The sequence below is a fragment of the Lepidochelys kempii genome, chromosome 4, assembly GCF_965140265.1.
Source record: "Lepidochelys kempii isolate rLepKem1 chromosome 4, rLepKem1.hap2, whole genome shotgun sequence".
Lineage (NCBI taxonomy): Eukaryota > Metazoa > Chordata > Testudines > Cheloniidae > Lepidochelys > Lepidochelys kempii.
In genome coordinates this window covers 43,302,388-43,328,674 of record NC_133259.1, presented here as the reverse complement: position 1 = coordinate 43,328,674, position 26,287 = coordinate 43,302,388, and the positions used below count along the sequence as shown (strand labels likewise).

At 41.3% G+C, this 26,287-nt stretch overlaps 1 protein-coding gene across 2 annotated transcripts in view; it reads right to left on the bottom strand.

Annotated features, from left to right (window-relative positions):
* The window catches only part of INTU (inturned planar cell polarity protein), a 100,131-nt gene extending 75,683 nt beyond the window's left edge, over positions 1 to 24,448 (bottom strand). For both annotated transcript variants that reach the window (XM_073341086.1, XM_073341087.1), the window contains exons 1-2: positions 24,250 to 24,448; positions 19,003 to 19,595 (exon numbers count right to left, since the gene is read on the bottom strand). In XM_073341086.1, the coding sequence (XP_073197187.1) occupies positions 19,003 to 19,595; positions 24,250 to 24,377 (721 nt within the window). In that variant the 5' untranslated portion in view covers positions 24,378 to 24,448. The remainder of the gene's footprint in view (positions 1 to 19,002; positions 19,596 to 24,249) is intronic.
* Positions 24,449 to 26,287: the final 1,839 nt, after the last annotated feature.

Below are 26,287 nucleotides of genomic sequence, written 5' to 3'. Positions count from 1 at the left end.
ATTTGCAGATGACACCAATCTTGGAGGGGTTGCAAGGACTTTGAAGGACATGATTAGAATTCAAAATAACCTTGAATTGGAGAACTGGTCTGAATTCAACAAGATGAAACTCAATAAAGAAAAGTGCAAAGTATTTCACATAGAAGGAAAAATCAAATGCACAACTACAAAATGGAAATAACTGGCTAGGTGGTAGTACTGCTGAAAAGGATCCGGGGGTTATGGTAGATCACAAATTGAATCTGAGTCAACCGTGTGATGCAATTGCAAAAATGGCTAATATTCTGGTGCGTTGTATGTAAGATACAGCAGGTAATTGTCTTGCTCTACCTGCCATTGATGAGGTCTCAGCGGGAGTACTTTGTCCAACTCTGGGTGCCACAGTTTAGGAAATATGTGGACAAATTGGAGTGTTTTAGAAAATTGTAAAGATTTAGAAAATCTGATCTACGAGGAAAGATTAAAAAAACTGGGCATGTTTAGTCTTGAGCAAAGAAGACCTGATGGCAGTCTTCAAGAGTGTTAAGGGCTGTAATAAAGAGGATGGTGATCAATTGTTCTCTATGTCCACCGAAAGTAGGACAAGAAATAATAGGACTCAATCTGAAGCAAGGTATATTTAAGTTAGAACATTTTTCGTAATATCTAACTATAAAGGTGGTTAAACTCTGGAACAGGTTTCCAAGGGAAGCCATGGAATCCCCATCACTGTAGGTTTTTAAGAACAGGTTGAATAAACACCTATCATAGATGTTCTAGGTTTACTTGGTTCTGCCACAGCACAAGGAGCTGCACTTTTTTGCTTCTTGAGGTCCCTTTCTGCCTTACATTTCTATGATCCTATATCTTAGTATTTATGTTACCACCATGTTACCTTGGTATCAGTGTGCCCCCTAAGTATTCAAAAACAGAAAATAATAGATTCATATATTTTAAGACCAGACAAAAAAAGTATAATGATCTACAGCTAGATTTATAAAATAACTTGGGCATCTGAGTCCAATATTTAGGTGCCATTGAGATCCTCAAAATCACTACGGAGTTGCTGCCTAAGTCTGTGGGTGCTTAAGTTTCTATCAGTAACCATGTACACTGCCATCTCAGTGTTGGCTGCTTGCCTCATACATAAGCCCCAGGAGGATTCTCAATCCAGACATTCCCTCTCCTATCTTGCCTGCGGGGTGTGATCCAGAATGTGTGCTCAGAGCATGCTCAAACCCACACAAAATGGCCAGAGGAAGTGGTGGTTATTCCCCATAACACCTTATCATTTTAGGGCACTGGTTAGAACGCTCACCAGGATGTGGAATACCTGGGTTCAATTCTCCCCTCCGCCTCATATGGAGAGGGGATTTGAACTCATGTCTCCTACCTTTCAGGTGAGTGCCCTAACCACTGGGCTATTCAGAAGCACGTCTTTCATAAGCTCTCCTGTTGAAGTCATTCCATTGTGGAATGTGTATAAATGTATACAAATAATTAAATTAGACCACTCATTCGGGGCTAGAAATTAGATGGGTGGGTGGTACTGCCACCCACTTCCTCTTCTGTTTCTTGCCTATGCACCTAACTCCAGAAGAGGGTTCACAACTGAGAATACCAAGCAGAGATAAGTGCCTAACTTCCTTTGAGGAGCAAGCTGTAGGCCACACCTCCCTTCCGGGCAGTTCCTAATGGCTAGTTTAGGGCTTGTTTATACAAACACTTAGTTCATGGCAAGCTAGAATGTAAATTTACTGCCCTGCACTGTAGGTGTCTGTGTGGACCATGCTGCTGCACACTAAAAATTCCTTAGTGTGGTTTAATCTACCTCAATTTCAAAATGGGCTAGATTAAAGACCTGTTAGCTTACAACAGCAGAATTCATATGGTGTGGGATTTAAACTCATAGTTCCTACCTCTCAGGAGAGTGCCCTAACCACTGGGCTATGAGGTATTCAGACACAGGGCTTTCTCAAACTCTCCTGTTGAAGTCATTCCATTGTGGAATGTGTATAAATGTATGGACAGGGTAACATGGAGTGGATTTACACCCTGGTTTGCCTCAAACAAAGTGTTTGTATATACAAGTCCTTAGGCAGCTCCCCACTCAGCTTGCTGGCTTTTGTGGATCCCATCCTTAGATGCCCTTCTCTCCACATACATTGTATAGGGAGTGTAAGCATGTATCTTGGGGCTGTAGATTGCACTGGGTGGCATGACCTCTAAAAGTTAGGCACTGCAACACCTAATTCTTTGCAGATTTAGTCCCTTGTCTGACCACTTCTATAATAGAGGCTACTGAACTGGATCAAGTAATGCCAGCATTGAACCCTGTAACTTGTGGCTGAACTAGATCTCTTTGGGGAAGATGTGCTTGATTTAAAATTATCTTCTCTATTTAAAGCCGTCAAGTGATGGGGAATCCTCTACAAGCTGTTCCACTGGCTAATTATCCTCCCTTAAAAAATTTGTGCTTTATTTCCAGTTTCAGTTTTTCAGGCTATGGTTCTGATAACACTTTCTTTCAACAGACAGGAAAAATAGCTCAATTAGTTGATAATTTACATGGTTGTCTATGCTTTCTGTCTGTAGAAAATGAAGGCAAACTAAGATGAAAAAATTAGTTTCTCATTTAATTTTCAAAGTGATTAGTTGCATGGCCATTCTTATTTCTTGTGGGAGTGAGTTGAAAATCCTAAATTCTGCACTTAATAATCACATTGAAAAGCAAGAGAAATTTCCTTGTGCCTTATATAGCACCTCTATGATGTATAAAGATTACCTCAAAAAAGTTCACACCTATCACCTGCAAAATGAACTAATGCCCAGCCAAAGTCAATGGAGAGAGCATGTCTATTATTGATCAGAATTGTTAATGTCTTTGAGACACTAAGTTGCCTAGCAAGAGATAATTATATCTTCTTTACAGAGAAGAACTGGTTTACAAATCTTCCAGTTTTAAACTGAGCATTTTCTTCTGAGCACATTTGAGGCAGATAAGCTGATGCTTAACAGGTCAAATCTTCTCATTAGCATTCTCAATTTTTGTTCTGTCTTTAATCTTCCCTTTTATTTATTTATTGAGAAGAATAGAGTAAATCAACGTCAATAACAGTGACAACTTCTACTTTTGAGGCTCTTTATCAGTAAACAAACTCTGTGATTCTCTAGAGTAGCTGCATTCTTCATTTTTTGGGAGGACCTTGGAGGACCTGGGCAAATTTTCATCTCAGGAGCTTCCTCAGTTTTCGGTCCTGGGGCCGGTTTTGTTCAATATCTTCATTAATGATATGGAAGATGGCGTGGATTGCACCCTCAGCAAGTTTGCAGATGACACTAAACTGGGAGGAGTAGATACGCTGGAGGGTAGAGATAAGATACAGAGGTACCTAGACAAATTAGAGGATTGGGCCAAAAGATATCTGATGAGGTTCAACAAGGACAAGTGCAGAGTCCTGCACTTAGGACGGAAGTATTCCATGCACTGCTACTGTCATAAATATAAAGGGAAGGGTAAACACCTTTAAAACCCCTCCTGGCCAGAGGAAAAATCCTCTCACCTGTGAAGGGTTAAGAAGCTAAAGGTAACCTCGCTGGCACCTGACCAAAATGACCAATGAGGAGACAAGATACTTTCAAAAGCTGGGAGGAGGGAGAGAAACGAAGGGTCTGTGTCTGTCGGTATGCTGCTTTTGCCGGAGATAGACCAGGAATGGAGTCTTAGAACTTTAGTAAGTAATCTAGCTAGGTATGTGTTAGATTATGATTTCTTTAAATGGCTGAGAAAAGAACTGTGCTGAATAGAATGACTATTCCTGTCTGTGTCTCCTTTTTGTAACTTAAGGTTTTGCCTAGAGGGATTCTCTATGTTTTGAATCTAATTACCCTGTAAGGTATCTACCATCCTGATTTTACAGAGGTGATTTCTTTACTTCTATTAAAAGTCTTCCTGTAAGAAAACGGAATGCTTTTTCATTGTTCTCAGATCCAAGGGTTTGGGTCTGTGGTCACCTATGCAAATTGGTGAGGATTTTTACCAAACCGTCCCCAGGAAGTGGGGTGCAAGGGTTGGGAGGATTTTGGGGGGAAAGATGTGTCCAAACTACGTTTCCCAGTAAACCCAGTTAGAGTTTGGTGGTGGCAGTGGAGATCCAGGGACAAAGGATAAAATTACTTTGTACCTTGGGGAAGTTTTAACCTAAGCTGGTGAAAGTAAGCTTAGGAGGTTTTCATGCAGGTCCCCACATCTGTACCCTAGCGTTCAGAGTGGGGGAGGAACCTTGACAGCTACAGACTAGGGACAGAGTGGCTAGGTAGAATTTCTGTGGAAAAGGACATAGGGGTTACAGTGGACGAGAATATGAGTCAATAGTGTGCCCTTGTTGCCAAAAAGGCTAACAGTATTTTGGGCTGTATAAGTAGGAGCATTGCCAGCAGATCGAGGGACATGATTGTTCCTCTCTATTCGGCATTGGTGTGGCCTCATCTGGAGTACTGTGTCCAGTTTTGGGCCCTACACTACCAGAAGGATGTGGAAAAATTGGAAAGAGTCCAGCAGAGGGCAACAAAAATGATTAGGGGGCTGGAGCACATAACTTATGAGGAGAGGCTGAGGGAACTGGGATTGTTTTGTCGGCAGAAGAGAAGAATGAGGAGGGATTTGATAGCTGCTTTCAACTACCTGAAAAGGGGTTCCAAAGAGGATGGATCTAGACTGTTCTGAGTGGTACCATATGACAGAACAAGGAGTAATGGTCTCAAGTTGCAATGGGGGAGGTTTAGGTTGGATATTAGGAAAAACTTTTTCACTAGGAAGGTGGTGAAGCACTGGAATGGGTTACTTAGGGAGGTGGTGGAATCTCCTTCTTTAGAGGTTTTTAAGATCAGGCTTGACAAAGCCCTGGCTGGGATGATTTAGTTGGGGATTGGCCCTGCTTTGAGCAGGGGGTTGGACAAGATGACATCCTGAGGTCCCTTCCAACCCTGAGATTCTATGATTCTAATAGGGTTCAGGCTTCACAACCCTCCTATTAAGTGCACATGCAAACTGTCTAGGGAGATTGTGAGATTTTTGAGCTAGGCAACACCTCAAGATACTAACGATATTCAACTTTACTTCTCATTTCCACATAACCTAGATTCTGCTCTCTCTTTGTTCTCTCATTAGCTAACAGAGATAGCAGTTCTCCCATAATGCTGGGTTCATATGAGTCCAAAGAAGGCTGAAATAATTTTGGTAGGAAGTAGAATAAATTTGGAGAGGATTGTAAATGTTCCCACAGTGGTGGGGTATATTTCTACCCTTCAGTTCAGTGGTTTAAAGATCTTGGAATCTGATTGAAACCCTTCCCCTTTGACAGTGGCACGCTTATCATTTTTGGCTAGATGTTTATTTAAAGTAATTGAAAAGGAAACAGAAAGGGACTGAAGATTATATAAAAGATTGTTCTATGGAATAAAGACAGGGACCTCAAACTTTCTTAGTAACAGTTGATAGATTTTGAAGCACGATCCCCTCTAATTAATACCCCCCAAAAAGGAAGTGTGTTACAAACAGCACTGATAAAATCCCTTTTTATTATAATAGCTAAATGTCATGGGTTTCCTTAGGATAACATCCCATAGAAAACCCTTCCTTTCAAATAATGGTCTCTACCATTCTCTCTCCAGTCTGTATTTCTTTTGATTTACACCACAGGAAAGTCTTTGGCCTGCTCAGTCTTTGACATGAGCATCACTTCTTCCCAATGAACAAAAAATCTCTCCCCCACATTCAGGCTGCAACATATGGTCCCTTAGTTTTGTCCCCTTCTAACTCCAAAGGTTCATCTCACCTACCCATTTAATGCGATGCACATATGGATTTTTCTTTTATGGGATTTAGTGATTATACCAGCTGTGCACTATTGGACTCTGGTATGCAGAATTGGACTTTAGCCAATCACAGCTTAATTTTCCAGAGGTGTTGAGCACTTGCAGCTGCCCCTGAAGTCAATGGAACCTGTGGGTATTCAGCAGCTCCCTAAAACCCACCCAACAGTTTCTAGGGGTAGAAGTAATTACATTTATTTTATTTCACATTTTTAATGTTTTAAAGTTACATAAGATGTCCTCATCAGCCCCTCAGGTATTGTAGATATTACCCCTCTTTTAAAGATGGGGACATTGAGGCAGAGTTAAATGGCTTGCCCAAAGCGACCAAGGGGAATCCATACCAGCCAACAGAAATCTTGGGTTCCTGAATCTGGATGCAGTGTCCACACTACGATAGTACAGACAGACATCACCAACATTGTATGTTAAGAGGTTATGTTATCAAGAAATGTTTTTTTGTGTGAACATAGTTGGCAGAATAGAATTAGTGAAGTGCCATGCTATGCAATAATTTAGTACTAGATGTTTAAGACTATCATTTAGCAGGGGTTCTCAAACTGGGGGTTATGACCTCTGAGGGGGTTGCGAGGTTATTGCATGGAGGGCGGGGGACGCAAGCTGTCAGCCTCCACCCCCCAAACCTCACTTCGCCTCCAGCATTTATAATGGTGTTAAATATATAAATACATGTTTTTAATTTATAGGGGCGGGGGATCGCACTCATAGGCTTGCTGTGTGAAAGGGGTCACCAGTACAAAAGTTTGAGAACCCCTGAATTACAGGCACTAGAGGAAATATAGAAACTTGTTCCAGATTACTGGCATTGCTTAACAAAACAAATTTGTTTACTAGGGAATTCAAAATTTTTAGACCACTGTCTCCACAACAGTAATTGTTTAATCCTCTGCCAAGTGAGAAAGTTCAAACCAGCTGCCCACATTTTAGTGGGAAAGTAAACACCTTAATATTTTGAAGTGAAAGGAAGACTTTCATACTTCCCATGAGATGTTTAAATTTCCTGAAGCGGAAAATTTTCAACTGCCTTTTAAAAGCAATATTTACGCTTCATGTACTCAAAGTGTTTTATCATTTGATGCCTAACAGTTCATGTATTTAAAACTTCCATTCTTGCAGTAAATATTTATTCTATTCAATTTGTAAAAATGTAAGCATACACTATAAATAAGTGAGCTTTTCAGAGACTCCAAGCAGTCCTACAGGTGGTTCCCATTTTTCAAAAATGCCTTATCTTTATAGATCACTCATGGTATAGTTGAGAAAAGCTACATTTATCAGAGTGATCCTCCATGGATATACGGAAAGCATAAGAGCAACCAAATGGATAGAGAACCTTAATCCAGTAAATGAAAATAATAATCATTGGGGGAGAAGAGGTTACTAAATCTGGTATGAACATGGACTTATTTAGTAAATATGATTACCATTTCTTAAAAGACAATGTCACTTTGAAATCTAGTCCATTTAAAAAATATGAATTAAGAATAGCGGATGGATATAAGACCTGCAAAAGCTCCCCTACCAATTTTTTTGTGGTTTTACAACCACATTTGCCTATTTAAGGTAATATCCCCTCCCCTTAGTTGCATAGGAAACACTCAAAAAACAACAGAAATTGACTAACTAGTATAGGGTCTGAAATATAAGGTGGGCTGTATGTACTTCTCTAGCACCCCTAGGACCCGGAGTGTAGAAAATTGTGTCTGCTGCTGGGGCATATGTATTCTTGCTGCTCTAGAGGCACAGAGAGGGTGGAGTGCTGTGCTGAGGAAGGAGGGCACAAGAGACATAACAGGCAGGCAGGAGAAAAGGTGAGAGGGAATAACAGAAAGCAGCCGGAGCTGCAGGGAGAGAGAGGAGGAGGAGCCTCTTATGTACCTCTCTAGTACCCCCAGGAGCCTGGACTGATTAACAGCAGCTTCTCAGGGAGCTTCCTGCTGCTTCCCTGAACCCACTTGAGGAGAACAGGCAGCTAACTGAAGTCATAGGAGCCAGTTAGGCCCTTAAGATGCCAATATCTTCCTCACTTAGGCCCTGCTACCAGCCTGCTTATTTGTCCATTTCAACTGAGTGTTGAGAGCCACTATAGCTGGCACAGAACAGCAATCATGAGTGAAAGAAGAAAAAGCCCCTCTGGGGCAGCATTCAGAAAAAGCAAGCAAGCAAAGGAAGCTTTTATATCTAAGCAGGAAGCAGCTCTCCTGAGATACACAGACACAAATGTTCACAGTAAACCTTCTGGGCCCAGTGAGGATGTGAGTGGTGAGGAGATGCCTGATCTTCCAATTAGTCAGAGTGCAGGTAACCTGGCAGCTACTGCAGCATCCAAGTCTCCATCTCAAATGGATGTAACCATGTACTTTCCTGAAGAAAAGTTTAGATCAGAGAAGAGTGTGGTGGAGGCGCAAGAAACAGCTGCTGCTGAGTTTGGTTCCTTAAGTCTAGATGATCCAAGACTGTGGACCCACTTGAGCAGTAGCCTGAGGGACTTCCTTGTACTGCATGGGCCACAGCAAGTGAAAAACTTCCCCAAAGACAAAATAGAAGTTTCCATCCAACACATTACTGGCGTGAAATCCCCAATGGTGACAAAGTGGAGAGGCCATGGCTTATGTACTCAAAAACCCAGAATGCCGCATACTGTTTTTGTTGCAAACTCTTCCAGTCTAATGTTCCAACCACATTGGGTTCTACACGAACAAAGGACTGAAAAAATCTGGCTAGAAATCTGGCATGCCAAGAGAAGGCAGCAAATAAACAGAGAGCATTCCATAGGTGGAAAGAGCTTGAGATGAGACTAAGGTTAAAGGCCACCATAGATGATCAGCATCAAGAGAAGATTGCATCAGTGTCTCTTTACTGGCAAAATGTTCTGAAAAGCCTCATGGCCATTGTGAGACTGCTTGCTACTCAAAACCTAGCACTGTGTAGCACTTCAGATCAGCTGTATGGGCCAAGCAATGGAAACTTCCTTAAAATTGTGGAGCTTATGGCTAAGTTTGGTGCTGTACTCCAGGAGATCTAAGAAGAGTCACCACCCAAGAAATGGAGGACTTGTGGCACCTTAAAGACAAGTCATTACATCTGATGAAGTGAGCTGTAGCTCAAGAAAGCTTATGCTCAAATAAATTTGTTAGTCTCTAAGGTGCCACAAGTCCTCCTTTTCTTTTTGCGGATACAGACTAACACAGCTGCTACTCTGACACCCAAGAAATGTACACACACACCACTACCTTGGAAAAATAATTCAAAATAAGATCATACAGTTACTGTCAACAAAAGTCAAACAGAAGATTGTGGCAGATCTCAAGTCAGCAAGATATTACTCAATTATTCTGGACTGCACACCTGACATCAGCCATATGGAACAAATGACTTTAATGGTGTGTTTTGTAACAACAGAATCTAGTGAAAATGTCCCTGCAATGGTGATGGTCAGAGAGCATTTTCTAGAATTTATTGACACTGATGATACTACAGGAGCTAGTATGACAAATGTGCTTCTTAAAAAGCTGGAAGATTCAGGAATTGCGATAGCTGACATGAGTGGTCAGGGCTACGATAATGGTGCTAACATGAGAGGAAAGAACAGAGGAGTGCAGACACGGATCCGAGAATTAAACCCTCGAGCTTTTTTTGTCCCATGCTGTTCTCACGCATTGAACTTGGTGGTCAGTAATGTAGCGTCAGCTTCTAGTGAGGCTACTGAATTTTTTAATGTAATTCAAAGCATCTATGTATTTTTCTCTGCATCAACTCATCGATGGCAAATTTTGAAGCAACATCTGGGAACATCCTTGCTGACACTGAAACCCCTGAGTGCCACACAACGGCTAAGTCGAGTGGTGACGATAAAACCTAATTTTAAAAACACCAAATTAGGAAGATAGATGATGTCATAGTTGCCATTGTGGGGCATAATGCTTTGGCAGGAACTGTTCAAGGGAGAACAGTGGCAGAGGGAAATGGAATCACCAGAAACATACATAACTTCAAATTTCTGCGTGGCTTAGTGTTGTGGCATGACATACTGTTTGAAATAAATGTTGTAAGCAAGAGACTCCAAGGTATTCACCTTGATATATCTGGAACAATGGAACAACTGGACAAAGCAAAGTCACACCTACAGTCTTACCGGTCAGATGGGGGATTTCAAAATGTTCTGAAGAGTGCACATATGTTGGCAGAGGAACTTCACACTGAAGCTATTTTCCCACCCATTCAAGAATACAAGAGTCACCAAAGAAGAGGATGACATTTTGATTACGAGGCACAGGATAATCCCTTAAGAGACCCCCAAAACAATTCAAAGTTGAATTATTTAACCAGGTGCTAGATTGTGCAATACAGTCAGTTGAAGAATGTTTCATGCAGCTCAAGGAACACAGCAGTATATTTGGGATGTTGTATGATATTCCAAAACTCCTCACTGTACCTGAAGAAGACCTACACCAGCAATGCAGGGCACACACATGACATGCGCGATATTGATGCGAGTGATTTAGGTGATGAACTGAAAGCCCTTTCAAGATACATTTCAGCAGGATCAACTCCAAAGGCTGTTCTGGAATATATGTGCATAAATAAGATCACCCTCTTTCCAAATGCTTTTGTTACTCTGCGCATACTTCTAACACTTCCTGTAACAGCTGCTAGTGGAGAATGCGGCTTCTCCAAGCTGAAGTTAATAAAAACACATCTACACTCCACAATGACACAGGAGAGGCTGGTCGACCTTGCAACCATCTCAGTAGAGCATGAGCTAGCCCAGACTGTGGACCTTCAGCAGGAAGCAGTTCAAATCTTTGCAACCAAGAACGCACAGAAAGCACCACTTTCATTATTCAAACAGATAAGTGCCAGTGTTTACTATGCAGACAAGAAAAGTTACATTTGCTCTTCAGGCATTTGAAAGTTAAGTGTTACTTAAAATTTTTGAACAAGGCATTTTCAGTTGTTAGTTCTCCTTTTTGGGGTAGGTAGTAGAGGAGTATTATGAGAGGAGTAGAACAGGAAGAAGGCAGAATTGAGACCTTTCAAAGTTTTGGCCCAAGCAAGGGAGTATGGGGGTGTCATTTGAGCTCCCCGCCTCAGGTGCCAAAATGTTGTGGGCCGGCCCTGAAGAGGAGGCTGAAATATAAGCTGCATCTCAAACTCCATCATGAAAATTGAGACATGGCAATGCTTATGCAAATACCCTATCGCTAGCTCTGGCTTCTAAACTTTTTCTTGTTTTATATAACCCTTTCACTGAGTACAATCTCGCTCTCTCTCGGGAAGAAAAAAATATCAGATCCCTTAAAGTACTTTGGAGCTCTCAAAGGAATTCTTTCATTGACAGGAATCCTAGCTGTGTGTTAGTTCCATTACGACAGACACAGATAGCTGCCTTGCAGGTACATGCCTCTGAGTCACCTGTCTTTATGCAATGGTTACTGTTTCACAACTAGTGAAAGTTAGGCGGATTCCATGTTTGGTGGTATCCTCGCGTATGGCCCTGTCTCTTTCAATAACTGTCCATACCCATGGATTGGTGAAGTTTTAGGATTGTATATTTATTTTTAAAATATTACACACAAAACTTGACATGAGGATCTCCACCAATGATGTTTTATGTTTTTATTAGGGCTGTCAAATGATTAAAAAAATTAATCATGCAATTAAATAATCACAATTAATTGCACTGCAATTGTTAAATAAAACATTTCAATATTTTTGATGTTTTCTATATTTTCAAATATATTGATTTCAGTTGGAACAGAATAAAGTGTACAGCCCTCATTTATATTGTTATAACAAATTTTTGCACTGTAAAAAATAGTATTTTTCAATTTACCTCATACAAATTTTGTAGTGTAGTTTAATCTCTTTATCGTGAAAGTACAACTTCAAAATGTAGAATTTTATTTTTTTACACAACTGCACTCAAAATAAAACACTGTTAAGCTTTAGAGCCTACAGCTCCACTCTGTTAAACTACTTATTCAGCTAATTGCTAAGACAAACATGTTTGTTTACATTTATGAGAGAGAATGCTGCCCGCTTCTTATTTACAATGTCACCTGAAAGTGAGAACAGGTGTTCCCATGACACGGTTGTAGCCGGCATTGCAAGGTACTGACGCGCCAGATATGCTAAATATTTGTATGCCCCTTTGACCACCATTCCACTGTACACTTTGACATAAATATTTGAAAATCCAGAAAAACATCCACAAATATTTATAATAAATTTAAATTGGTAGTCTATTATTGTTTAACAGTGCAATTAAAATGGCAATTTTTTTTAATCGAGTTAATTTGTTGAGTTAACCATCAACTGCGATTAATTGACAGCCCTAGCTTTTATTGTTCAAATGCAGGAGGAAATTGTTTCATAAGCATGATGGACCATATTTTCTCTACAATAGAAATTCTCTGTGCAAGGAAACCAACACCATCCTTCATTGGTTCTTGGGAGTGAGAGGCGGAAATAAGATGAAGTTTCCCTTCCTTAGAGGGCAAAACCTTAAAGATCAGTTTGCCATTAAAAGAGGACATAGGACTGTCTTCCAGCATAGCTTCTAGTGTTCATTCAGGCTTGGACAGGGACTGAGCATCTGCAATGTTACATGCAACTGATAATTATGACCCAGCTTTGCATTCTTTAGAATTACAGTAATCCTGACTATACTTAGGCTATGTCTACACTACAGCCTTGCTGCTAAAAGGCACGCAGTGTAGCCATTGTTTGTCAGCAGGAGAGAGCTCTCCTGCCAACAAAATACTTCCACCCACAACGAGTAGTGTTTGCTTTGTCGGAAGGAGAGTGCTCCTGCTGACAAAGCACTGTTCATTCCAGAGCTTGTAGTCAGCAAAACCTTTGTCTGTCCGGGGTGTGTTTTGTTTTTTTTTAAAAACACCCCGAAAGACAAAAGTTTTGCCATTCAGTTGCCAGTGTAGACTTAGCCTTAGTCTCTCTCAAGTTCTTATATCGTGTTAGGAGACAAAAGTACCTTGTGTTCTCTGAGGGAGTAAAGGAAGCCATAAACGGCAATCAGATACCATAGTGATGAGTGCAGTAACAGAACGAATGGAAGTCAATAGGTGGGTCAATATTGGAATGATTGTGTAGCTATAGCACAGAAAGCACTGTGTAGTACTAAGAAACTAGGATGCCACAGTGTTAACCTTTCAGTCTCTGCAAGGATTTCCCTCCCCATGCATGCTTCTTCTAACCTTTCGGCCATTGTGAGACTTCCAGTAGCATCACTTAAGTAACACCCTTCCCACAAGATACGGACACAGTTCTCTACTCTCTCTAATCAACTCAATTTGAAGAGAAAGAACCAATGTTACTGGCATCTCCTATCACAAGCCTCATCTGCTTTTAGAGGCCAGTTTTTTCTTCAACTTGTTTTGGTGGGCCTTTTAAAATCTGTATTAGCTCTTTTACCAGAACAGAAAAAACTGGAACAAGAAAAACTCAGCACTGGAGAAAAGAGAACGATGTACAGTTTTATAAAATTAAATGAATAATTAGACCACTTATCAGAAGATTTTATAAAATACTGAACATGTTCAAAGTTCCAAGTTTTGATCATCTTTACTAGAATTTTTGCAGGATCACCTCAATGTACAAAAGTCTACTTTAAAATGAGCTTTGTTTTGAAAGTTCAGATTTGCATCTTTGCACCTAATGGACCTGCTCAAAACAAAAAGGAGTGTATGAGGTTTCCTTTTGTATCTTGAGAAAAGTGAGAGATTGAGATTCAGTAACAAACAGATGTTTCAACCAGCATCTCCAGTAGAAAAGGAGACTCTTTACATTACAGCTCTACTTTCTTTACACATGCAACCAATAGGCATCCTAGACACAGAAATTAAGGAATGATGAGTCAGGCAGCAACTACTGAGTGTGTATGAAGAGTGCCATCAAACTCACTTACTCCATTACCCCCATCGAATACTAGAGAAGACCTAGACTCATGTGTCTCAACAAAGATAGCAAAGAATAGGGAAATCTTAGAAAAAGAGTGACACTGAACAGATACTAAATGGAGAATATAGTTAATAGTTTCTTGGAATGACTGATAAAGCAGAAAAAGTAAAACAAGATTATTCATGATCCTTAAGAATGAAGCTGGGCAAGCAAAAGTGGTTTTGCAAAAATATGAAAGGGCTTACATTTGCAAAGAGGATCTCAAATAAGAGCCATTACAAACACAATATACCTAGCTACTTTTTACTTTGAGCAGAAAAATAAAAAGTACATTCAGAGCAACAATGAAAAAACCCCACAACTTTTTGGACCAATGAAGACCGGAGGGGTTTGTTTGTTTGAATTCTGTCTGGGATGGTGAACTATGACAGACCTCTGTGATGATTTGAGGATCTGTCTTTACAGCGAATTCTGTGTGAGATTACGAACTTTGTATGTATCCTTATCAAGCTGCAAATTCCATTTTTAGTGTGGAAGCTAGTTGCTTTCTCTGTGCGCTTTGGTATTTCAGTCCAGCCTGGAGCAAACGGGCAAACCAAAATGGGTTGTTGACTTGAGTGCTCGATCATTATAGAGTAACAGCTGTAGACAAGAGTGACTCCCCTGAGAGACCAATTCTCCTAGCTGGGAGAGGTGACCTGACAATGAAGTCACCAGATCGGACTCAGCAGTCAACTGTTGAGGCTGACTAGGAAATCATCTGATAAAGGAGAAAGGAAGGCTACAAAGGGCAGAAACTGCTCTATTCTTCTCTTTGGCCACTTCTCACCAACTTAAGATGAGAGAAGTTGCTGCAGGAGATGGATGAGACAGAAGGGTGGACCCTATGTATTTGAACACAGATTGTTCCCCCAAGACTGCCAAGGTGAGGGGAAATGCATGTAGTAGTAGTGTTTTTTTTTTTTAAATGGATGGGTGTATTTCCTAGGTTATTAAATAAAGAGCAAAGTATCACAGAACAAAAGTGTCTGTTATATGCTACACCTACCACATGCCTCTTGAGAGAATCTGCAGCCCAGAAAGATCAGACCTTTGCTGGGATTCTAGGAGAAGGGTTTACATAAGCTACTGGGGTATCCTGGGGGTGCTGGAAGTTGGGGCCTACACAAGTAGCTTGAAGGGCTTCATTTCCGTGAAGGAGTAAGAGAGTTAGTGCCCTGGAAATGTGCCAGACAGAGCACAAGGGAAGAAACAGTGCTGCAGCCTGCTAAGACCCAGGAAGGCTTAAAACACTTGGAGATCCAGATGTGTTAAGTGGCCAACTGAGGACTACTCCACTGGAGCTGTCACAATATACAGAAAGATTTAGTTTTAGAACATCTTTTAGTAAATAGCTTAACAGACTTGGATAAAGTATTTTTGTTTTGTTTTGGAAAACACACAGGGCTATTAGACAGCAATTTTTGGTGCCAAAAATGGTGTATTTCTTCTCAGAATAGAAAATGTAACCATGATTCTGACCATCTATATGGTTAAGTATTGCAAGAAAACTTATGACTTCCATATGCAACCTTTGATATTTTTAAATGTGTGGTGCACAAATAGACAAATGTTCAATCTTAAGTGTTAAGATATAGTGATACAAATTTCAGAATGAACAGGACAAGATACCTTAAGGCACTATTTTAAGTAACTATGTAAAAAATTTCCATTAAAGTTAGTAAGTAACTGCCTTGTCCACCTTTTTTGTTAGCCCATTTGGTTGTAAAACAAAGTGCTTAATTTGCAGTATTAATCTGCAATATTATTAAACATTGACAGCTATTGAAATAGCTACCATACTTCTCATTGAGAATGGAATCTCAGAGCTGTATGAGATTACTTTAAATCATCAGGTATTCTGTCTGCCAGGGATACAAAACTAAAATCTACAGAGTTCTTATTTAGAAATCAAATTAGAAAATTAAATTAGATATGCCAAGTGTCCCAAGACTGTTACTAATATAGCCAAAGAACAGCACTTCAAAATGTTCATGTTCAGAGGGAAGAGTTGTTTAATGCCTGGTTCTCGAGGTTAAGACTACCAGCAAGATCACACCATGTTATACAGAGTAACAAATGCATATAGGCAAAGTAGTGTATTGTTCTGCAGGCCCTTATTGGTAAGAGATGAGAGAAGTAGAATTCTAGCAACATTGGTTAACCTGAACCATACCATGTTGATTAGCTTAACAACTGATAAACTAGTAATTCTCGTGAGTATTTAGATCAACTTAAACTTGAAGTACATCTTAATAAAGAACTGCTCAATTCAGGACACGATTCTTGAATCTCATCTTAAGCTTTTTCTTTTAAGTGATATTTTAGACCATAAGAAACTTGTATTTTTTCTATTCTCTTCATATTAGTACCATCTATGTATCTAAAATTAAACTGCACTTCTGGTTTTAACCAGAGTTTGGGTGTACACTCAAAAGGCCTGGCTATCTTGCCATCTGATATACAATACAGCAACGCTAAACCAGAAGGGTTTGACTGGAACAAACTAAATTAAAAGTGGTTTACAAAAAAAATTTAAGTGTTTGGGTTTTTAACAGTACATCCCTTATGCCAACTGCATTAAAATCCAAGCATTTAGTTTATGCAAAATATCCCTGGTGCTAGATACCACATACAGATTTCAGAGTACCCAATGTTCACTGCACATATATAATTTAGAGTATTTTTATATGTAAATTATACTTTTTATGCCACTTGGCACAGGATATAGCACATTTTCCCTGTTCAAAGCGGAATGATGGCAGTATGCTTTAACGTATTTTGTTTCCAACATGTAAAAATAAGGTTACATTGGTTGATGGTAGCTCAGGACATGTAATAAACTACCAGCCTCTGAGGTTTAAGTAACTGTCCCCATTTAAAACAAAACAAAGATTTCATTTCTCCACACCCTCTTAACATACTATTGCCTCCTTAGCTCTGTAAAGGATAAATGCAATACTGCTATACCTGCCATGGAAACAGAAACAGTTAAAGAGTTAATCTAATCTCCTAGGCCTGCTACTTGTCATAGTGATCTGCCTGTATGTCCATTCTTGTAGACAAAAATCAGGAGAGAAAAGAATACTACTTTAACTGAGGACTAGTGTGACCAGATGTCCCAAAGATATTCAGGGTTTGTGTCTCATATAGGCGGCTATTACCCATTACCGCCTGTCCCTCTCTTTCACACTTGCTCTCTGGTCACCTTAACTGTGACCCAAGAGAAGGAATTACGTTGTTAGTGTGGTGGTAGGCATTTACAAACTGTTTTGTCAACGAAATGTATGCATATAAACCAGGGCCTATCTCCCTTCAGACTTATTTATATATTAACCCTTTCCCCTTTTGTGGAACAACTTGAAGGTTATTCATTTTTTTACAAGGGAGTATTATTTAATACTCTTATCCAAAACATGCACTCGTGAGTCAATGTGTGATCTGTCTTTATGTATACAATGTGGAATTTTCAAGAGTGCTTATGTGATTTGACTTTCAAATAGGACTTGTGCTCCTAAATTATTCAGGAGTTTTTGAAAATCCCATCCAGAGCATACATCTTCACTCTCTTCTCTCCAGAGAACAATCTTAAGGCTAATATCACCAGTCCTTTACAGATAAGAGGCTTTGTGCAATATGTATCTGTTCTTAAAATACATTTAGACCTTTATACTTAGATTGTTTCCCCTTGAGCATTTAAGGTAATTGCAGAGTTTCTACCAAGACCCTGTAAAATGGTGGCCTAAGACTTTCATTTCCACACCTCCCCCTAATGCTTCCCTTACCCAACGTTTCCCTCCCACACTTTAATTTAGTTTCAGAATACACACATATATATACACATTTCAAAGCTTCATACTTTGGAGCACACAGTGATTGTCTTATTGGATTACCCCAAAATGGCCACAGGGATAACTGCATCTCTGATCCCTTTGTAGTCTCCTTGAGGGCACTCCTGCTCAGATCTCGGGCCCCTTTTTCAGAGTGGGAATTCATATCCTTCTCCCTCCAGACTGTGGATTTAGGCTGTAATTTCCTTGCAAGTTACAGTTAGGGTTGCCAGTCCTCCAGAACTGTCCTGGAGTCTCCAGGAATAAAAGATTAATCTTTAATTAAAGACTATGTCATGCGATGAAACCTCCAGGAATACATCCAACGAAAATTGGGAACCCTAATTACAGTGCTTCTCCAAGCAAGTCTCACTTTAGTCCAGCACCTGCAGTTCTACTATCTACCAGAAACTATGACAGGTTTACCAGTGACCAATCAATTTTCACAAACCACAGTACATTTATTTAGGACAAAAAGACTACACAGAAAAAACGTATTACAAAACCAAAAGTCGACATGCAGGCTAATTTTACCAGACACTACTTATCATCTGCATGGAATTCTCGTACGCCCATACACTAGTTATCAGTTCTTTGTTCCACAGTACCTCACACTCTGAATCAGCTCAGGCTGACCCTTTACACAGTTTGGGGTCTTTGTTTGCTGCTCCTCTTGAACCTAGTCAAAACTAGTATATACAGGCCCACTCCTGCCCCTTCCAACCATGTTACGCCTACAGACTTCTTCAACTGCTTAGAGAGTTGCATTAACTTCCCCCAGTGATCCAAGACCCAACAGAAAACCACAGCAGCACGCCAGGAGCACAAAGATACATTCATTGCTTGTTGGTAATCTATGAATAGCCTATGTGCCTGTAGCTCAATGTGGATAAAAATTTTAATAAAAACGTTAGATTTTTTTTATTGAAATCCACATTTTTTTTCAAATTACAATGGTTTTCTTTTAGAAGATAAATCTGTTTAAAATGAAAGCTGAATTTAATACAAAATTTGTTGGGTCCTAAACTACTTATAAGATAGCTGTAAATGTGAATCATATTTTGATAAGAGAAGTTTATGTATCCAAAACATATGGCTGTTTTGTTTAATAAAAATAAGTTATATATGCCATTTTGTGTTCAACTAAATTCCAGTTACAGTAGAACCTCAGTTATGAGCTGACCAGCTCAAATATATTTAAAATCTCAGAAATATTTAAGTTATCCCTCTATTGAAAATGCTTGTTAGTCTAGGTTTTGCTACAGTTTGAAGAGTAAATTAGTATCTGTATTGGTTTTAATGGGAGTAAGCACATGTCAGTGTTCATTGGGTTACTTACCAATCAAGATTTGACCTGTTTTTATGGCTGAGCTGCCTGGGACCAAGCCATGAACTACAAGCTTCTCTTCATTGATCCCTTTGTTGCTTCTGTCTTGTTCTCCTTGCTTTTCAGCTCTTCTGCTGCTCCATGAAGACTGATGAACAATCCCTACCAATGCCTCCAGAAGCTTGAGTTTTCCCCCTGCTCCAGCACTGGGTAGTCTTTTTGGATTTACATAGACACAAACATCTTTATACCGTTGCTGGACTATGACTCCCACCTTCTGAGTGGATTGGTGTTTCAGTATGGAGGTTGGGCCGGAAGGATGCCCATCACTACCACCAGTTCCTTTCTTACCAGAATGCTTTGGTAAAAGGCTTTTCTTTTTTAAAATTTTGGTGATTTTTTTCAGTCTGGGTTCATACTTTCTTTCTTTTCGTGATCCCTCTTGAATAACCTCAGCTTCATTTTCACGGAACCTGACATGATTCCCTGCAGCCACCTCCGAAGAGATGTCTTGAAGAAGAGTTTCTTCTTCACCTTCACTCAGTTCTAGATAAAATAATTCCCCATTTTTCTGCACACTGTCCAACCATTCAGGCTCAAGGTCGCTGAGAGAGAGAAAGAGAGAATTAAATGCTAATGCAGACAAGGAAGACAGCAATACCAACTACATTTGTTTACTTCGGAGAGGGGGTGAGAAAAAGTCTGCCTCTTGAAATTCTATGGCATTGGTGCTCTAGATCATGTTGAATATAAAAATCCTTACAGGGAGAAAGGAATAAAAAAAAGCGGGCAGTGGGGGGCAGAAAACCACAACTGCCCTTCTAGAGTCTGAAGTAGCTTTTCATAGTGTCTTACTGTTCATCCATTGCAAAAGCATCATTCACAGAAGCCAATTTCATTGAATTGTTCCTTTCAAAGCCATGTCTGAATAAGTAACCATTATCCATCAGAGTGAGGGATTTTCTTTTAGTCAAACAAGAATGACATCCTGTCCATTCTCTCCCATGTTCATCCCTTAAGCCATCAGAAAGAACAGTTGTATTGATGGCATTTATGAACAGCATACCAATAAAAACTGAGTTAGTAAAGTGTACTTTAGCAATAAAATAACAGACTATTAATGCTTTGTTTATGGGTAGATTTCTACCTCCCTTCCCTATCCCAACTGGGTTTATTTTTAAGTGTCAATAAAATAAGCTTCCATTTAGAACTGATAACAGTACAATCTTAGTTCCACAGTCAGTCTAAATTAAGAGTACTCTTATGGTAATATAGGTTTCCATGGGTTTAGGTGAGTAAAGCACATTATATACAGTCAGCTATATAACTGAAGGTTTAAGGGACAATTAAGGTGACTCCATCTGGACAAATTTCCGATAGAATGCTTATGAAGGAACTCCATGATACTATTTTTCCTTCCTGAGACCCCATAAGAGCCCTTCTGAGGGAGATTCACAGTTTTGGTTACTTAGGGCTAGTCTACACTGGCAACGCTAAAGCACTGCCATGGCAGCGCTTTAACATGGCTTGTGTAGTCACAGCAGAGGGCTGGGAAAGAGAGAGCGCTCTCCCAGCAGTCTAAAAAACTCCCCTCCACGAGAGACTTAGCTCCCAGTGCTGGTGCACTGTTTACACTGGCACTTTACAGTGCTGAAATTTGCTGCGCTCAGGGTAGCGTTTTTTCACCCCCCTGAGCAAGAAAGTTGCAGCGCTGTGAAGTGCCAGCGTAGACAAGCCCTTAGACTGTAACGTCTTGGAAGCAGGGAATATATTTTTTCTGTGTTTGTACAGCCCTCTACCCTAATGGGGTCCTAGCCTATAGCTGGACTCCTAATTGCTAATATAAATAACTTGGTGGCAGAAGGAGTCATTCTGCACAGCATTCGCCATCTGTAGTCAAACAAACATCTGCACACAAGTTCATGCTGCTTGGGGGAAAAATTAACTGAGTCTCCAAGTCTTTCCCACCCTCATACCCCCAGCTTCCACAGGAACACTGCAACTGGGGAGAGAGTAGCAAGCAGAGCAGAAGCACAGAGGGATCAAATTTGTATAGGCCTGGGAGTTTCCTTCCCCATGAATCTGCAAGATGATGGGGCCACACGACCTACACAGCCTCACCCATCCACTAAGGCTCTTCCTTCCTGGGTAAAGATTTGAAAGAAACTGTATAAGCTGAACATAGGAAGTTATTCTTCCTCCCCCTCAATATAATATGGCCTCAAGAAATGAAATTTGTTAGAGAAGTAGGCATGAACATGAATGTCCTTGGTTCATTAGTAGGGATTTTGACACTGAAGTAGTTGGGACAATATACTGATTAGAGCAGGATATCAGTTTTCATACAAATTTACACTTTGAAACCTATGAATTACATCTAACTAGCATTGCTGTGCTTTCAGAGTCAGCTACAAAACGTCTGTCCAGGTATCTTGGTAAAAATATGAATAAAGATGTACTAGAATGGATGTATGTATAATCCGTGCTCTGATCTTACAGCCAAACAAAAAACTTTGAAAACAATAGAGGCAGACAGAAATAGGACTGCTTTTAAAAATAGTCTGTATTCTAAAATTACAAATTAAGAACATAGGTCAGCTATGCAACATACTGAAGTACTTCAACCTCCAACCATTAGTCCACATATTGTGCAAAAACTAACTCTCTTCTCCCTCTGCTGAAACCAAATCTAGAACTATTATAGAAATATTTCCAATAATTGTCTAGCCACACACATATTTGTTACTTTCTAAACAAAAAGAAATCTATACTAACAGATTAAGGTTTTAACAGAATTTTACCCACACAATGACAAATGCGGAAAGGAGAACAGAGGTGCATATGCATATGCATGGTGCATATGAATCACAACCAAAACATGGCAACTACAGCTGGTATGGAATTTCCTGATGAAACAGGTTTTTGGCAGAAAATGCCAATTTGTTGAAATGTTTTGTGGAAACGTGTTGTTTTTGATAAACTTCTTATGAAACAGGCAGGGTTTCCTCAGAACCCTGCCTGGTTTTCTGCCAGCTTGCCTGGTGGGCTGCTGGGGAGACCAGTACCCAGGGCTTTTAGGATCTATGCTGAAGAGCTGGGGAGCCCTGGCTCTGCAGCAGGGAGCCTGGAAGCTCCAAGAGCTCCAGCTTGAAAAAGGCTCTCAGTGCTTCCAGGCTGATTGCCACCGAGCCATGAGGTCTGGCTCCCAAACTCTGATGTGGCCTGTCAAGGAGATGGATTAACTAAGCTGATGGGAGAGGCTCGCTCCTATTGGCTCAGAGCAGTGGTGGGCTGTGTGCAGGCCACAGGTTGCCCACCAGTGGCTTAAAGCATCTTCATTAAAGCGCTACAGGGGCACAACTACATCAGCGAAGCTGCACTGACGCAGCACTTTAAGCTTAGACCTGCCCTTAGTTACAAGATTATCATCTGCAGGGAACAGGATTTGCCTCCAGAAGAACCATACACTGTTTCTATGCATCTCATTAGAGTGTTAACTGTGAATCTTACTGATGTTTCTGGAAGAGAAGAAATCCTACACATACTTCCAGACCATACTGTAGTAGCAAAACTACTCTGAGGCTGCTACTCCAGCCTTAAGCTAAAATAGTCACTAAAACAGAGGCTGGAGTAGTATAATCAAAAGGAAGGTTAGACAACAGTAGCAAGGATATTTCAGGATTCTGATGCCAGGGAAAGGGTCAGGACGCAGGTTAACTGTGCAGAAGTAACAGGTTTCTGTAGATTTCAAGGTGTTTGCTACTTCTGTGGACTGAGGCCCTTACTCATTCCACCAAACATAGCAAGGAGTCACAGAAAACTCAAGCCACATTTACACTACGTAACTGTACAGGCACATCATGTCTACACTACAAATTTATGTTGACCTAACTTATGTCAGCATACAGCCATCACAGTTATTAAATCGCTTGTGTGCACGCACACGTGGCTCCTTGTGTTCGTGGTGTGCATCCTCACCAGAAGTGCTTGTATCAACTGTATTGTCAGTGTGGGACATTATGAGGCTGCTCCTCAAAGCCAGTAACAGTCGATGTAAGCCACGAAGTGTCTACACTGACATTGCATTGACCATGACTGTATGTCACTCAGGAAGGTGAGGTTACTAAATCAGCACTCACTTACATCACCGGGAGTCAAATTAAGTGAAGACACTCTCACAGCTAGGTTGATGCAAGGCAGCTTAAATCGACCTAACCTTGTAGTGTACGCTAGGCCACAGTCTACATCAAACAATAGTAGCTAAGTCAACAGAGGCATTTTTTCATCAATCTAGCTGCATCTACACTGGGGTTAGGTCAGCATGGCTACAGAGTTCAGGCATGTGGATTTTTCACATATCTGTGATGTAGCTACGTCGACCTAAATTTTAAGCGTAGACCAGGCTTTACCCTACCACCAGCATAAAATGAACAATGTTTTGGAAACAGAGTAAAAAATAAATAAATCAGTTTTCTGCCCAAAACTTGGGAAAGGGGGGAAATGAACATGTTTTAGCTAGGGGAACGGACAACAGTGTAACCCTAAAATAACAAAAGTTGTAGCCATCTGAAATTAACAGAAGCTCCTAGGAGCAAATTACACCACTTATCTAGGTATCTAAATATGGACTTAAGAGCCTAACTTTAGGTTTTCAGATCCCAGCTGCCACAATCTAAGGAAATACATAATACTTGGCACATTCATATTTATGCATGAATAGTTATTTTAAACATAATATTTGTAACAGTTTTGTTATTACAGTTAAACAGCCAAGTCCCCTTCTGGGAGCTATTTAAATTATTAATAAGACTAACAGAAATTGACTAACTGAACCACCCTATATGGACTCAAATATAAGGGCTGAAACTGTCCTGAGACCATTTCCCCTTTTACAGTACCTTCCGCCCCAAAGTACTTTCTGACAGGACACCAGTGCAGGAGGTCCTTCCTATCCCTTTTCTACGGTGGAAAACAGAGGCACACAGAGTGAAGCTATTTGCCCGAGTTCTCACAACTGACGAGTGGAAAAGGGGAGCGTGAAATCCAAGCTCTCCTGAATGGAGCTGGGCGTCAGGAGCCTTAGGATGCCGAGGTGCGCTGTCTCACACCTGGCGCCCTGGACGCCAGCCACCCTGGCTGGCTGCAGCGCCTGACCCCAGGGGACGGCGCACGCTGGCCAGATCCGAGTCCTTCCCTCCCGAGGGCCAGAGAACACGGTCACTCTCTGCCCCAGGCCCACGGGGGTGGGGGCGCCCTTACTCAGAGCCCCCGGAGAACGATGCAGAGCAGGAGCCGGTCTCGCTGCTGTCGCCGCCGCCCGCAGCTTCTTCCCCCTCCTGCCGCGGTGCCAGCTCCCGAGGCATCTCGAGGGACAGCGGCTCTTCCATGCCGGGGGGGCGGGGGCACGATGTCGCCTCACCACTACGAAGCCAAGCAGCCCCCAGCCGCCATGATACCAACCCCCGGAAGCACGAGGGGGGCACGTGATGCCCGCCCCGCCCTTCTATTGGTGCGGCCGGCCGGGTGCCATGGAGACGGGAGAAGCCCAGTTGAGAGAGAGCGGCCGGTGGCTGCGAGGCGGCTCCTGCTGCAGCAGCGACCGGCTAGCGCCGGCGGGTTCGGGCCCCTACCGGCCTGAGCGCCCCCCCCCCGGCCCCGCAGCAGGCGGCACAGGGTCCGGGACTGCGGAACAGCGCGGGGGGCTCCCCGCTAGGCGCGGGCTCCGACTCGGCCTCAGCCCGGGAGCGCTCCCGCCGGGCGCTGTGCGATCAGAAGAGGCGCGGGCAGCCGGGGCCGGAGCGACAGACACAACCCTTGTGCCCTAATGGCGCCCGTGGCCGCATGCCAGGGCGAGGGTACCGATTCCCATCTCCCCAGCCCACGGCTCAGCCTGACGAGCGGACTGCACCTTCGTTTGCGAGGGATCAGGCAGAAAAGCGTGGGATAGACCCCGGCACCAGCCGTGAAAAGACTCAGGGCTGCGGTGTATTTCACACCATACCAATAAGCCCTAGCTCTTTTCCAAGGCTTTTCACCAGTCGATCTCTTACCGCTTTGCAAAAGGAGTCAGTATTGTTATCCCCACTTTACTGGTAGGGAAACTGAGGCACAGTGATTTGCCTAAAGTCACCCAGCAGAACTGGTGACAGAGCCAAGAACAGAACCTAGGTGTTTTGAGTCTCTGCTCACTTTCTATCCACCAGGCCCCACTCCCTGCCCCAGAACTGAACTAAGATAAGACAGAAGCTGAACATAACCTTCTGGGTTTATTTCCAGTAGTGATTCCCCATTACACCTGCTATCCCAAAAGCAAGCATGTGTTCAAATACAACCAATATTTGGGATTAACTGATGGCTTGCTTATTGCTAGAAGGCACATAATACATCAATATGGTTAGCTCAGTAGAAGCAAATGTTTACATGGAATCAGCTTTAATTTTACAAATTGCTTCATGTGAAATTATAGTTTTCAAAAAACAAACAAACAAAATTAAAAGGGTCACTTTGGGATGTTCATGTGGCCTGTAACAGTTTTCAAACATTTTTGGGATCCAGCTCATTTTTAAGGAACTCTAAACCTTTCCCAAACCGTAGATCTTGTTCCAGTAATAAAAAAAAAAAAAAGCAGATGTTAAAACCTTGAAATTATTTTCAATTCAGATCTAATGCAATTACTAGTTAATAATGTACTTTAAAGCCCTATCCACACTACAGTTTTGAATTTTCTTTGTAACACATTACTGGTATGGGGAGTCCGGTGGAACCTTAAAGACAAACAGATTTATTTGGGCATGGGTTTTTTTACCCATGAACTGAAGAACTGGGGTTTTTACCCACGAAAGCTTATACCCAAATAAATCTGTTTGTCTTTAACGTGCCACCGGACTCCTTGTTGTTTTTGCGGATACAGACTAACACGGCTACCCCTCTGATTACTGGTATGGTTAGCTGTAAACATGGTTCAAGTCTACACACTACAAGGTTAAAGCTTATTGATTAGTTGCCACAGCAGCAGTTTAACCTTTGGCAGAGGCTTTGGCTGGTTCATGGTAGTTTTTCATTATGGCCTTATCTAGATTAGAATTTAAGAAGTGTAGACAAAACTACTGCCTTTAACCTGCTAGATTGGCTGAGTTGAAGCCTTGGGGAAATCCTAGGCTTTGAATTGACCAATTTAGTACCTGTTAAAAGCAGTGTGCCATTACAGTATACTTAAAATGTACTAGTTAGCTAGTTAGCATGTGAAAGTTAACATGTTAATATCACAACTTTAAATCCCAGTCCAGACGATGCATGA